The sequence below is a fragment of the Microcaecilia unicolor genome, chromosome 3 (assembly GCF_901765095.1).
Source record: "Microcaecilia unicolor chromosome 3, aMicUni1.1, whole genome shotgun sequence".
NCBI classification, from domain to species: Eukaryota; Metazoa; Chordata; class Amphibia; order Gymnophiona; family Siphonopidae; genus Microcaecilia; species Microcaecilia unicolor.
In genome coordinates this window covers 238,766,204-238,780,643 of record NC_044033.1, presented here as the reverse complement: position 1 = coordinate 238,780,643, position 14,440 = coordinate 238,766,204, and the positions used below count along the sequence as shown (strand labels likewise).

The 14,440-nt window shown below is 42.1% G+C and overlaps 1 protein-coding gene across 1 annotated transcript in view; it reads left to right on the top strand.

Moving 5' to 3' along the window:
* The window catches only part of LOC115464474 (vomeronasal type-2 receptor 26-like), a gene marked incomplete at its 3' end in the record, with an annotated part of 80,014 nt that overhangs the window by 59,556 nt on the left and 6,018 nt on the right, over positions 1 to 14,440 (top strand). The window contains exons 6-7 of the mRNA XM_030194850.1: positions 5,604 to 5,831; positions 14,278 to 14,404. Of these exons, the coding sequence (XP_030050710.1) occupies positions 5,604 to 5,831; positions 14,278 to 14,404 (355 nt within the window). The remainder of the gene's footprint in view (positions 1 to 5,603; positions 5,832 to 14,277; positions 14,405 to 14,440) is intronic.

The window sequence follows — 14,440 nt, the reverse complement described above, 5'->3', positions numbered from 1 at the left end:
TTTATACAGAACCCTGTCTGATTTTGCAGGGCACTTTCTCCACATACCATGTTCCAAGACATAAAGCAGCACTGAGGCTCTTTGAGGAGCAATAAATTCAGTGCTTTTTATTCTACATTGCATCCTATTCTCATTTGAGATTGTATTGCAAAGGAAACACTGTGCATATTTTACTATTTATGGATAGTTCCCTGGTGCAACCACCATTCTTCAAATTATGCTCAGAATACAGTGTATAGTCTACTACACAAAGCTCAGGAGCAGCTGGTTCCAATAGTAAACGAATAAGGCTTAACATACCACTCCTATTAAAAGTGCAGCACAAAGACACTAACTCTGCCCAGATCCTTGTTAATATCTGCCCAAACTTCTGAACAGGCTACTTCTTTTCAAAATGCAAAGTGATTTTTCTACATTCTCTGGCTACAAGAACCATAAACTCTTCTTTAGCATTTCAATTACAATTTTAAAACAGAGAACAAAAAATGTTTTTCTTGCCATTGCACAATCTCCTTTTGGTTTCTCATCAGTTATGTGTCACAGCAGTTTAAGGTTCAAATGACATTTGACCTTTTTAAACATTTGTAACAGCAGCCAGAGATAAAACAGAGCACCATTTAATCGGGAAAGACTCAGTGCTTGCAGTCTGTTTGAGGGGTGTAGGCAGGAGAAATTTATTATAAATATTAAGACAAATCATGGCCATTAACTGAAAAGAAAAAAATAACCCTAAACATGAGCCCTTAGGACACTTTAGTCTCACTTTCAAAGACACATTTTTTCATGAAATAAGAGCACGACACAAATTAAACTTTTTTTCTACCTCCTGTTAGTTTAAAATCTATTGCTTTGATTTACCTGACTGAAGGGCAGTGCACAGCAGGCTGCCTCTTGCCTTCTCTCCTTATCTCTCTCAGCCTCCCGCCTTTGTGTAAACAGGAAATGAGGGCAGGACTCTCAGAGAGGCAGCCTGCTGTGCTCTGCCCTGCTTTGCTTTCACTGCTGTTCAGGTAAAATCAGTTTTAAGCGCTGGCTGAGCTGCAGGAAAGCAAGGAGGGCAGGTTTCAAAATATTGGGGGTGCTCGAGCACCCACAGCACCCACGGAGTCGGCGCCTATGCTACAGCTGACTACACAACTCAGGATCTGACATGTCCACGTATCTCTTGTTTTATCCAATCAAATTAAGGACCACCAATCCACCTCCGAATTCAATCCTTGAGGCTGCAATGTATGAAGTTTAAAGATCCATCTCTGTTCCTTGTCATTTAACAAAGCTTCAATATCACCACCCTCCCAGCCCACCTGGCCATGATCTAAAATCCGCCATTTCATCTCCTCTATCTGATGATTTTTATCCAACCAATGTTGCACCATCGGGGCCGATAAAACCTTGTTCTTGATACATGATTTATGCTCATTCAATCTAATTTTAACCGGACGACTAGATCGCCCTATGTATAACATAGAGCAGGGACAGATAATAACATAAACGATATTATAGGAATTACAATTCGTACATGAACGTGCTGCAATCGGGCAAGAAGATCCAGGAGGTGTCCATACTGCACCTTCAATGGTAAGATCACACCATTGACATGCTTCACATCTAAAATGTCCCATGCAATCCACAGGTTCCATGATATAATCTAATCTTTTATATGACAACATTTCTCCTACAGTTTTGCCCCTTTTAAAGGCACAAATAGGATGTTGAGCAAAACAGGTATGAATCTGTAACATTTTCCAGTTATCATGTATGCTTTTATTAATCCATGAACTCAAGTTGGAAAATGGAATAACTACCACCAATTTGTCCTCTTCCTGTCCCATATTGTACTGTAACAGCAGATCACGACAAGAATATTTGGCTCTCAAATATGCCTGTTTCACAATAGCTTTAGGATATCCCCTCTTCAGAAACCGTGTCGCCATATTTGATGCTTGGATCTTAAACATAGCATCTTCTGAGCAAATTCTCCTCACTCTCAGAAACTGGCTTACTAGTAAACTCCTTTTAAGATGATAAGGGTGGAAACTGGAAAAGTGGAGCAAAGTATTGCGGGTGGTAGGCTTTTGATATAAATTAGTATGTAAATGTCCATTCCGTTTGTACACCCACACATCCAAAAACTCAATACCTGCTGGATCATACTTAAATGTGAACTTCAGATTACGTTGATAAGAATTTAATTTCAACATAAAATCCTGTAACGATCGAACTGATCCATTCCAAATAAAGAATATGTCGTCGAGAAATCGTTTCCATAAGGGAATCTGCTTGAATTCTTCCAGCCCATATACAAAAAGATCTTCAAATTTTGCCAAATAGAGAGTGGCGATGGACGGAGCTAATGAAGCCCCCATCGCCACTCCCTGAATTTGCTCAAAAAACTCATTCTGAAATAAGAAATAATTTTGACCGATGACCAATTAAGCAAGTTTCATCAAAAATTGTTTGGATATGCGCTGTGAGGGAGGGCGATTCTCCAAAACTTCATCAATAATCTGCAAAGCATCTGACTGAGGAATGATGGTATAAAGTGAAGTTACATCCACTGTGACCAAGATAGCTTCCTCAGCCACCTCCGTTGTATCTAAACATCGCAAAAAATCAGTTGTGTCCTGGAGATATGACAACACCTTCACTGCCTCCGGTTTCAAGAACACATCTAAAAATTTTGATGGTTCCAAAACAGTATTACATAAAGCCACAATCGGACAGCCAGGAGGATCCTGCATACTCTTATGTACTTTAGGGATTAAATAAATTCTCGGAGTATTAGGATGGTCCTTCAATAAAAAACGTGCCTCCCTTGATGTTAACATTGAAACATCCAATGCTCCCGATATCAATTCTTTGATCTCATTCTTCAAGTCCTCCGTAGGGTCAGATGATAATCTTTTATATGTGGTCTCATCCCCAAGTTGTTTCCAACCTTCCTCTAGATATTTCTGTTTATCTCAAATTGTTATCACACCTTGCTGTTCCAATTGTTCCAATTCATACAAAACACATCTTTGAAAAGCAAGAATGGAAGGATCCAGATTCTCCAACAGCATCCAGGTGGATTTAGGTTTCACAATGGAGCTGTCTGGATACATCGGATGATCCTGAAAAAACTTTTTCAAATATAACTTCCTAAAGAATTTATATAATCCTATCCGTGTAACAAAAGGATCATAGTATGTCGCTGGAACAAAACCCAACCCCAGATGCAAAAGTTGATTTTGATTAGATGTCAATTCAAATGTAGATATATTTATTATTGCTGATAACTCTGATTCGAGTGGGCTCTGGTTTGATAATACCGTCCCAAGCCTGGACGGTTGTTGTACTGATCCTGTGGTTGAAACCACACTTGGCAAGGCTTTCTACCGCGACTGTAAGGTCGTCTGTTGTCTAAAAAAGATGTTCCTCTTTGTGGAGCATTACCACTTGTTCTGGATCTCCCCATCTCCTCACCACTCGAATCACTATCACTCAAAGGTCCACTAAACACTGTATCCGATTTAGTTTTTACTAATCTTTCTTTTTGCATCCAGTAATAAACTTGGTTGGTAGAATAATCCTTCTCATCCCATTTCAGTTTCTTAATTTTGAATTGTCTGATAGAGTCACGGGCCACTTTCAATTTATTTGCTAATTCTTGTTGGAATTTAGACTATATACTCATGTTCCATTCCTTATAGATTGTAAACCATTCTGACTCATAGAAGAAGGGTAGTATATAAAGTTTTTTAAACTATTAAACAGACACTTTCAGGCTTAATTTCAAAAGAGAAGGGCGCCCATCTTCCGACACAAATTGGGAGATGGGCGTCCTTCTCTCAGGGTCGCCCAAATCGGCATAATTGAAAACCAATTTTGGGTGTCCTCAACTGCTTCCCATCGCGGGACCGGCCAAAGTTCACGGGGGCGTGTCGGCAGCATAGCGAAGGCAGGACTGGGGCGTGATTAAGAGATGGGTGTCCTCGGCTGATAATTATTATTATTATTATTATTAACATTTGTATAGCGCTACCAGACGCATGCAGCGCTGAACACCTGACACAGAGAGACAGTCCCTGCTTACAATCTAAAAATGGAAAAAAGAAGGACATCCCTCACGAGCACTTGGCCGACTTTACTTGGTCCATTTTTTCTTGCAACCAAGCCGTGAAAAGGTGCCCGAAATGACCATATGACCACCGGAAGGTATTGAGATTACCTCTCCTTACTCCCCCAGTGGTCACCAACACTCCCACCCTAATAATAAAACTTAATTATTTTTTTTTGTCAGCCTCAAATGTCATACCCAGCTCCATGACAGCAGTATGCAGGTCCCTGGAGCAATTTTAGTGGGTACTGCAGTGCACTTCAGGCAGGCGGACCTAGGCCCACCCCACTTACCTGTTACACTTGTGCTGGTAAATGTGAGCCCTCCAAAACCCACCCGAAACCCACTGTACCCAAATGTAGGTGCCCCCCTTCACCCCTTAGGGCTATGGTAGTGCTGTACAGTTGTGGGGAGTGGAGGTTCAGCACCCAAGGTAAGGGAGCTATGCACCTGGGAGCAATTTGTGAAGTTCACTGCAGTGCCCCCCAGGGTGCCCGATTGATGTCCTGGCATGTCAGGGGAACCAGTGCACTATGAATTCTGGCTCCTTCCATGACCAATGGGCTTGGATTTGGTCGTTTTTGAGATGGGCGTCCTTGGTTTCCATTATGGCTGAAAACCGAGGATGACCATCTCTAAGGTCGACCACCTCAACATCTTGTTTAGATAATCCGGTTTTCCCACCTCTTCGCTGGGCCGTCCTGCGATGACGCCCTCATGAAAACTTGGGCGCCCCATTCGATTATGCCCTTCTTTATGTCCAACATTACAGACACACAGCTAATTGCAAAGAAAAAATCGCATATAAAAACTACATATTTATCTAAATATTTAACTAAATATTTATCCTGCGGCTGTTCTGTTAAATGGCTGGAAGAAAAGAAAAGCTTTGAGGACTGCATGATATGATACTTCACCAGATAAGTTGTTTTTCGGGCATGTCTATCTATCCTCTGGAACTATGGAACTATGTTTGCTAACAGAATGTTATGAGATTAAATAAAAAGGACACTTCTAAGTTTTGCATTTTTGCATGAAAGCGTGAGTTAGCTTCTTTCAATAGTGATTTTTTTCTCTCCCCTTTTTTTGAAGAGTTGTTTCTCTCTATTGGTTTTGCATCTCGGTGCATTGAGCCAATGAGAGAAGCAATTTTAGGGCTTGTGTAACGTTATTTCAGGTCGGGTACTTGAAATCAGCCCTGGGCAGTTGAGGTTTAGTTGTTTAAAGTTCATCTTTGAGTAATCGTATCCTCTTTTATAATTTCTTTAGGCAAAATTATTTTGGCTATATGCGAAATTATTACTATTTGATGTTGAACTACTAATAAATGTTCACTGATTTAACTGATGTTTTGCCTGAAATGTTTCTTAATATATACAAACAAAATTATGGGGTAAGAAGGTCATTTTTTTCTAATAAACTTCAAAAATAAGCTCCACCCTAAAGTTTGGAGTTTATACCTGCAGTGAGCTTCACTAATAAAAATGTTTCTCGTTTTCATTAGCTTCATCATTATCTGAAGAACCTCCACTTTAAGAACGTTCTGGGTGAGGAAATCTTTTTTGATGAGAATGGTGATCTCGCCATTGGATATGATATTATAAATGTTGTCATTCTACCCGATGGGACACGGATTAAAGAAATTGTTGGAAGTTATAACCCTTATGCTCCACCAGAGCAGGAATTTACCATCTATGAAGAGGCGATCATGTGGGAGAGCACATTCAACGAGGTCAGATTTAAATTCAATTTAAGCTCCTCGCCCTGGCATTTAAGGCCCTTCACTTTGGCACATTCCCCTCCCCCTCCTTACCTCACTGCTCTCATTTCTCCTTACATCCCTTAGTGCAGAACTCCAAAGAGGGCATGGCCATGGCAAGGGCAGGGACAGGTCAGGGGCATTCCCTTAAATTACACGTGATGTTATAAAATACCTGCATTTGCCTAATTGCCATCAGTTGGGTGCCAGAAGTTACACCAGCCTTTAGCAGGTTTAAATGCTTACACCCAAAGTTACGTGTGAAGTGTGCACAAAGCTAATCTATATATATAAAAGGCACCTCCAACGTTCCAATGAAGCCTCAAGCCGGATGATGAGGTGCCTGAGATATCCGGTTTGGCCTGCAGTCACTGTACCTCCACCCTCATGTCAAAACGTGATGACGTTGAGGGCAGGGTCACTGTAGCTCCGCCCTCGCATCAAAACGCGATGACGTCGAGGGCGGCCCGCCGAAGGCACAACGCACCAGTTCCAGAGTGACAGCAGCGGGGACCGGGGAGAGCAACCAAGTGAGTGAGGAAGGGAGGGAGGGAGGGGGGGGGGGTCTGGAACTCGGAAGGGAGGGACTGAGGGGGGGGGCCAGAACTCGGGAGGGATGATGGGGGGGAGGGATTACCCTGCTAGCGCCCATTTCATTTTTTTTTTCGAAATGGGCATTTCTTACTAGTATTATATAAAGGTCAACAGAATACTGTCATAGCACTCATTGTTTCACATAGGGCTGATCAGAAGCAAACGCCGGCGCTAGAGGCTGTTAGTGCCATACTAGCACCAGCGTTTGATACCGCCCCATGATCAGAGTCCCCATGCACGTGAAACAACAAGCTCGAGGGCTCTGAATGCAACTAGCATGCAAATGCATTCAAAACAGGGCTAAACATATTCATCCTCAATGATCAGTGTCCAGCATGCATTTGTATGCTAGCAGGCCCCCATTCCCCCCAACAAAGCAAACTCAAAGACCCCCCCAGCGACAGGGGACTGGAGATCCGGCAGACCTCCTGTCCCCCCCCCCCAACGATCCCCCCCCCCCCCAGGTTCAGGGAGGGCTGGAGATCCGGTGGGTCTCCAGCCCCCCTAACTCCTCTCAGCATTTCAAAAAAAGTCCCTGTGGCCCAGTGGATGACCAACCCCCCCTGAGCGACAGGGAGGGGAAGGAGGTCCGTAGGACCTTCGGTCCCCCCCGATCCCCCCGACAGAGTTCAGGGAGGCCTGGAGATCTGGTGTATGAGTGCTGTATTCTCCAGATTGATCTAATAGCTGTGAAGGGAAAAGTTATGGCTTTATGTGAAGTCTGTGAGATGGAATGTTGAATCAGCATATGAATATGGAATGGGTTACTGTGTGATGGTTCTGAATGCAGTGCTGAAGCCTGCTGGATCATTTTAGACTAGGGAAACAACAGTGAGAAATAGGCTGTGAAGTGAGTACTCCTTTAACTTCATCCCATGGCTTTTCCTACCATCTCTATGCTGATGACTCCCAAATCTACCTTTCTACCCCTGATATCTCACCTTGCATCCAAACCAAAGTTTCAGCGTGCTTGTCTGACATTGCTGTCTGGATGTCTCAACGCCACCTGAAATTAAATATGACCAAAACCGAGCTTCTCATTTTCCCCCCCAAACCCACCTCCCCACTCCCCCCGTTTTCTATTTCTGTTGATGGCTCTCACATTCTCCCTGTCTTCTCAGCTCGAAACCTTGGGGTCATCTTTGACTCTTCTCTCTCCTTCTCTGCTCATATCCAGCAGATTGCCAAGACCTGTCGTTTCTTTCTTTACAACATCCGTAAAATCCGCCCCTTTCTTTCCGAGCACTCTACCAAAACCCTCATCCACACCCTTGTCACCTCTCGTTTAGACTACTGCAATCTGCTCCTTGCTGGCCTCCCACTTAGTCACCTCTCCCCTCTCCAGTCGGTTCAAAACTCTGCTGCCCGTCTCATCTTCCGCCAGGGTCGCTTTACTCATACTACCCCTCTCCTCAAGACCCTTCACTGGCTCCCTATCCGTTTTCGCATCCTGTTCAAACTTCTTCTACTAACCTATAAATGTACTCACTCTGCTGCTCCCCAGTATCTTTCCACACTCGTCCATCCCTACACCCCTTCCCGTGCACTCCGCTCCATGGATAAATTCTTCTTATCTGTTCCCTTCTCCACTACTGCCAACTCCAGACTTCGCGCCTTTTGTCTCGCTGCACTCTACGCCTGGAATAAACTTCCTGAGCCCCTACGTCTTGCCCCATCCTTGGCCACCTTTAAATCTAGACTGAAAGCCCACCTCTTTAACATTGCTTTTGACTCGTAACCACTTGTAACCACTCGCCTCCACCTACCCTCCTCTCTTCCTTCCCGTTCACATTAATTGATTTGATTTGCTTACTTTATTTATTTTTTGTCTATTAGATTGTAAGCTCTTTGAGCAGGGACTGTCTTTCTTCTATGTTTGTGCAGCGCTGCGTATGCTTTGTAGCGCTATAGAAATGCTAAATAGTAGTAGTAGTAGTAGTTTATTTCAATTAGAGAGTGTGGCCACAGTATTGAGAACTGATTAATTGACACCAGAGTGGAGTCCGTTCCTGAACAAGCCCAGGGAGTTTTAAGATTTTGCACCCAGTTATTTTCTTTATAAGTGAGGTTTAGGGAGAAGAGATCGGTGAATTATCCTCTGAAGGGTTCCAGATGAGCTCCAACGCAAGAAAGACATCATCTAAGTAAATTCAACTACGGCTAAGTGACATTGCCAAGGGTGTTGAATGGAATATATTATTTTTTTCACAACATTTTAAGGGAAAACAAAGGAACAGACCATCAGATATTAAAAATCCATGAGATCCCTGCAAAAACACCAATAGTGCACACAAAGAGACCAATTTTTACATCAAGAAAGAGAATAACCACAAATATCTGATTTTGATAAAAGACAATTTAAATACTTATCTGAAAAGGTTCTTTTCTGCCTTTTTAGGTGAAACAGACAAAGTTAAGGGTATACATGTAGTTCTACATTTGAATGTTGAATATGTTATTGCAGTTCTATTAAGCCTCACACTAATTGTGAATTTGAGTTTATTTGAATGAAAATTTGCTTGCATTTGTATTCAATAAAGAAAAAGGTAATTTGTAAATCTGAAGGTGTGGTTCTTCCAGTTCAGGAACAAATCCTAAATTTAGCTTCTTTTCCTCCTTTATTCTTTGAGAGTAAAGGACGAGGTTAGTTTATTTGTTCCACTCCCTCGGCTGTGAGTGCGTGTTCCCTGGATATTCGCCACGACTACAACCATCAGGTATCTGGGAGCACACCACTACAGTCCAGCCGAGAGGGGTGGTAACAGTGTGTGTGTGTGTGTGTGTGTGTGTGCAGGGAGGGAGCTGAAAAAAGATGAATGGTATGTGGTGCAGGGGGGCCTGGAAAAAAGGTAGTGTGGGTGCATGGAGGGGGGTTGGAAAAAATCAAGCATAGATTTCACATAAATCTTTATTTTAAGAGCTTATTTTTGCAGTTATTTATTTATTTGTCACATTTGTACCCCACTTTTCCCACCTATTTGCAGGCTCAAAGTGGCTTACATAGTGGCTTACATAGTGGCTTTTGTGTGGGGAAATCTTGCCTGACCAATTTACTTCAGTTCTTTGAAGGAGTAAACAAACATGTGGGCAAAGGGGAACCGGTTCGGTTGATATTGTGTATCTGGATTTTCAAAAGGCGTTTGACAAGGTACCTCATGAAAGGCTACAGAGGAAATTGGAGGGTCATGGGATAGGAGGAAATGTCCCATTGTGGATTAAAAACTGGTTGAAGGATAGGAAACAGAGAGTGGGGTTAAATGGGCAGTATTCACAATGGAGAAGGGTAGTTAGTGGGGTTCCTCAGGGGTCTGTGCTAGGACCGCTGCTTTTTAATATATTTATAAATGATTTAGAGGTGGGAGTAACTAGCGAGGTAATTAAATTTGCTGATGACACAAAGTTATTCAAAGTTGTTAAATCGCGACAGGATTGTGAAAAATTACAAGAGGACCTTACGAGACTGGGAGACTGGGCGGCTAAATGGCAGATGACGTTTAATGTGAGCAAGTGCAAGGTGATGCATGTGGGAAAAAAGAACCCAAATTATAGCTACGTCATGCAGGGTTCCACGTTAGGAGTTACGGACCAAGAAAGGGATCTGGGTGTCGTCGTCGATAATACGCTGAAACCTTCTGCTCAGTGTGCTGCTGCGGCTAGGAAAGCGAATAGAATGTTGGGTATTATTAGGAAAGGTATGGAAAACAGGTGTGAGGATGTTATAATGCCATTGTATCACTCCATGGTGCGACCGCACCTTGAGTATTGTGTTCAATTCTGGTCGCCGCATCTCAAGAAAGATATAGTAGAATTGGAAAAGGTGCAGCGAAGGGCGACTAAAATGATAGCGGGGATGGGACGACTTCCCTATGAAGAAAGATTAAGGAGGCTAGGGCTACTCAGCTTGGAGAAGAGACGGCTGAGGGGAGACATGATAGAGGTATATAAAATAATGAGTGGAGTGGAACAGGTGGAAGTGAAGCGTCTGTTCACGCTTTCCAAAAATACTAGGACTAGGGGGCATGCGATGAAACTACAGTGTAGTAAATTTAAAACAAATCGGAGAAAATATTTCTTCACCCAACGTATAATTAAACTCTGGAATTCGTTGCCAGAGAAAATGGTGAAGGCGGTTAGCTTAGCAGAGTTTAAAAAGGGGTTGGACGGTTTCCTAAAGGACAAGTCTATAAATTCTTACTAAATGGACTTGGGAAAAATCCACAATTCCAGGAATAACATGTATAGAATGTTTGTGCGTTTGGGAAGCTTGCCAGGTGCCCTTGGCCTGGATTAGCCGCTGTCGTGGACAGGATGCTGGGCTCGATGGACCCTTGGTCTTTTCCCAGTATGGCATTACTTATGTACTTATGTACTTATAGTACCGTAATGGCATTCGCCAATTCGGTTGTATTGTGATCTGATGAGATAGGCGTATATCAGGCAGCAGGGGGTCGAAGGGAATGTAGATTATATATTGTCCAGTAAGATCATTGGTTATGCTGGGTTTGGGGATTTACGGTGGGTCAGTGGGGTAAGCCTTTTTGAAGAGGTTGCTTTTTAGAAATTTCCTGAAGTTTAATGGTGATGAATTGTTTTCACAGCTTTTGGGAGTGCATTCCATAGTTGTGCACTTATGTAGGAGAAGTAGGATACGTAAGTTGTTTTGTATTTAAGTCCCTTGCAATTAGGGAAGTGTAGGTTTAGGTATGATCGTGATGATCGGCTTCTGTTTCTGGTTGGTAGATCTATGAGGTCTATCATGTATCCTGGGACTACTCCGTAGATAATTTTGTGGACCAGGGTGCAGATTTTGAAGGTGATCCTTTCTTTGATTGGGAGCCAGTGCAGCTTTTCTCGGAGGGGTTTGGCACTTTCAAATCGTGTTTTACCAAATATCAGCTTGGCTGTTGTGTTTTGGGCGGTCTGGAGTTTTTTTGTGAGTTGATCTTTGCATCCTGCGTAGATTCCTTTACAGTAATCTGCATGACTTAGGACCATTGATTGTATTAGGTTTCGAAAACTTTCTCTCGGGAAGTAAGGCTTTAATCGTTTAAGTTTCCACATTGAGTAGAGAGGTGTGGTAGCCGTGTTAGTCCACTCTTAAAGGTTATCAATAGAAATCAAACAAAATAAAACATGGAAAAGAAAATAAGATGATACCTTTTTTATTGGACATAACTTAATACATTTCTTGATTAGCTTTCGAAGGTTGCCCTTCTTCCTCAGATCGGAAATAAGCATTGAGTAGAACATTTTCTTTATTACGGAGTTTACTTGGCTCTCAAGGGTAAGGTTGCGGTCGATAGTGACTCTGAGTATTTTTATGCTGTCTATGGTAGGAAGGGTGTGTCCTGGGGTGTTTATGGTTGTGGGTTTGTACTTGTTATGTTGAGATGAGAGGATGAGGCAGTGTGTACTTTTCAGTGTTAAGTTTCAGTTGGAATGAGTTTGCCCGGGAGTCCATGATGTTTAGGCCGTCATTGATTTCATTGGTTATTATTGTTAAGTTATGTTTGAAGGGAATATAGATTGTAACGTCATCTGCATAGAAGAACGGGTTGAGACCTCAAATGAATAGGGATTTTGCTAGAGGGATCATCATTATATTGAAGAGTATTGGTGATAATGGTGATCTTTGGGGTACTCCGCAGGCTGCTTTCCAAGGTGGTGATATGTTTGAGTTTGATTTTACTTGATATGTTCTAGTGGTTAGAAAACCCTTGATCCAATTGAATACGTTTCCATCAATCCCAAAGTGGCCAAGGAGTTTTAGTAGTATATTGTGGTTTACCATGTTGAATGCGCTCAACATGTCTAATTGGAGTAGGAGTATGCTTTTACCTGTGGCTATTTCCTGCTTGAATTTTGCCAGGAGAGTGACTAGGACAGTTTCAGTACTGTGGTGGGGGCGGAATCATGATTGTGAGTCGTGTAGTATTGAAAACTTGTCCATATATTCCGTAAGCTGTTTGGTTACCAGGCTTTCCATCAGTTTGACTACTAGTGGGAGAGATGCAACTGGGCGATAGTTGGTAAGGTTGTTTGTGTTTTTCTTCATGTCTTTTGGTATTGGGGTGAGTAGGATGTTACCATGTTCCTCGGGGAAGAGACCTTGTTGTAGCATGAAATTAAGGTGGGATGTGAGGTCTGCTGTGAAGCGGCCGGGGATGGATTTAAGTAGATGACTGGGACATGTATCCAGTTTGCAGTGGGAGTTGGTGAATCTGAGTTGCTTGTGTAACTGATTCAATGGTGAGGAGGGTAAATGTTGTCCAGATGCGGTCAGCTGGGTATCCGCTAGGGATTAGGTCCAAGTCATTGATGAAGTTTTCAATGCCCCTGTACAAGTCATTGGTGAGGTCCACTTGGAGTATTGTGTTTAGTTTTTGAGCTTGTGTCTGGCTAAGGATATAAAAAGACTTGAAGTGGTCCAGAGGAAGGTGGCAAAAATGGTATGGGGCTTGCATCAAAAGAAGTATGAGACTGGAAGACCTGAATATGTATACCCTATAAGAGAGGAGGCACCGGGGAGATATGATACAGATATTCAAATACTTGAAAAGTATTAATATAGAAATAAATAGTTTCCAGACAAGGGAAAATAGTAAAACTAGAGGACATGTATTGAAGTTGCAGGGTGGTAGACTTAGGAGTAATGTCAGGAAATTCTTTTTCACATAGAGGGTGGTTGATGCTCGGAATGACTTCCTGAGGGAGGAGGTGGAGACAAAACACTGGAGGAATTCAAAAAGCTGTGGGGTGAACACAGAGGATCTCTAACTAGTAAATGAATGGTATAAACAGCAAAACTTAAATGATTGGTGATGGGTTTGCATGTTGAGTGGCACTTACATGGCGACTCTGGCTGTGAAGAACTAAGGCTGGTGCTGGGCAATGATCAAGTATTTTATATCACATTCATTGTTGGTTTAATCATGACTTGATAATGAGTGTGACTGTTAGGCCAACTGGGTGGACCGTTCAGGTCTTTATCTGCCATCATTTGCTATGTTACTATGTTCCTATGACTGCATAAAGATATGCTAATTTATCTATATATCTTCATGCTATATTCAGCAGTAATATCTATATAGCTTAACCCGCTAAATACACCGGCCTAACTTTAAATAGATCAATTAATAATATAAAGTTAGACCTACTATATCTGCAGTGTAATTTAATATCAACGGGTATGTTAACTGGACAGTAGCTTAATAGTATTGTTATCTGTATAACATTAGGCCCTGCTCCTGGAACACACTCGCTGCATCCTATATAGATCAAGATAAATTTCCCCAAAATATATCTATTTGACAAGGCAACAAGTTTAAACAAAAAATACCTTGTGTAGCTGAACGAAACTCACTCTGGATAAAGGTGTTACCTAAATGATTAAAAAAACAAAATATTTATATGGTAAGCAACCACCGATGAGCAGATCCATGTGGTAAATGTTCGGAGGTAGAAAAGTAGGTTACAAAGAAATCACCTAAAGTTCCTTTTCTCATAGCCCAAGTCTTATGAGGAAGAAGTGGTATTTTCTCATACTTTTAATCAAACCATTAAGGATGACCAGCACAGAAACATTGCTGAAAATATTCCCCAATCAGCCTGAATGACTGATTCCAGGTAAAACCTATTTCATATTATTTATATTTCCAATCAACATAGAGCTCATACAGACCTCAATATTCTACTGAATAGCTTGCCAATGAGCTGAAAAACTAAATGGGAAAAATGCTCATGTTTAGACAGAAAAGTAACATTGCATTTGAAAAGTCATAATCCAGTATTACCTCAAGTTAATCAGTTTCTTCTCAATCCTCAGATACCTCTGCAGTCCAGATGCAGCCCAAGTTGCCCTCCTGGGTTCAGGAAATTAACCAGGGAAGGAGAGCCCGTCTGCTGCTATGACTGTGTCCCCTGTCCAGAGGGAGAGGTTTCCAGCCAAACTGGTGAGTGATTTCACATTATTTTTCTTTTAATTTTTA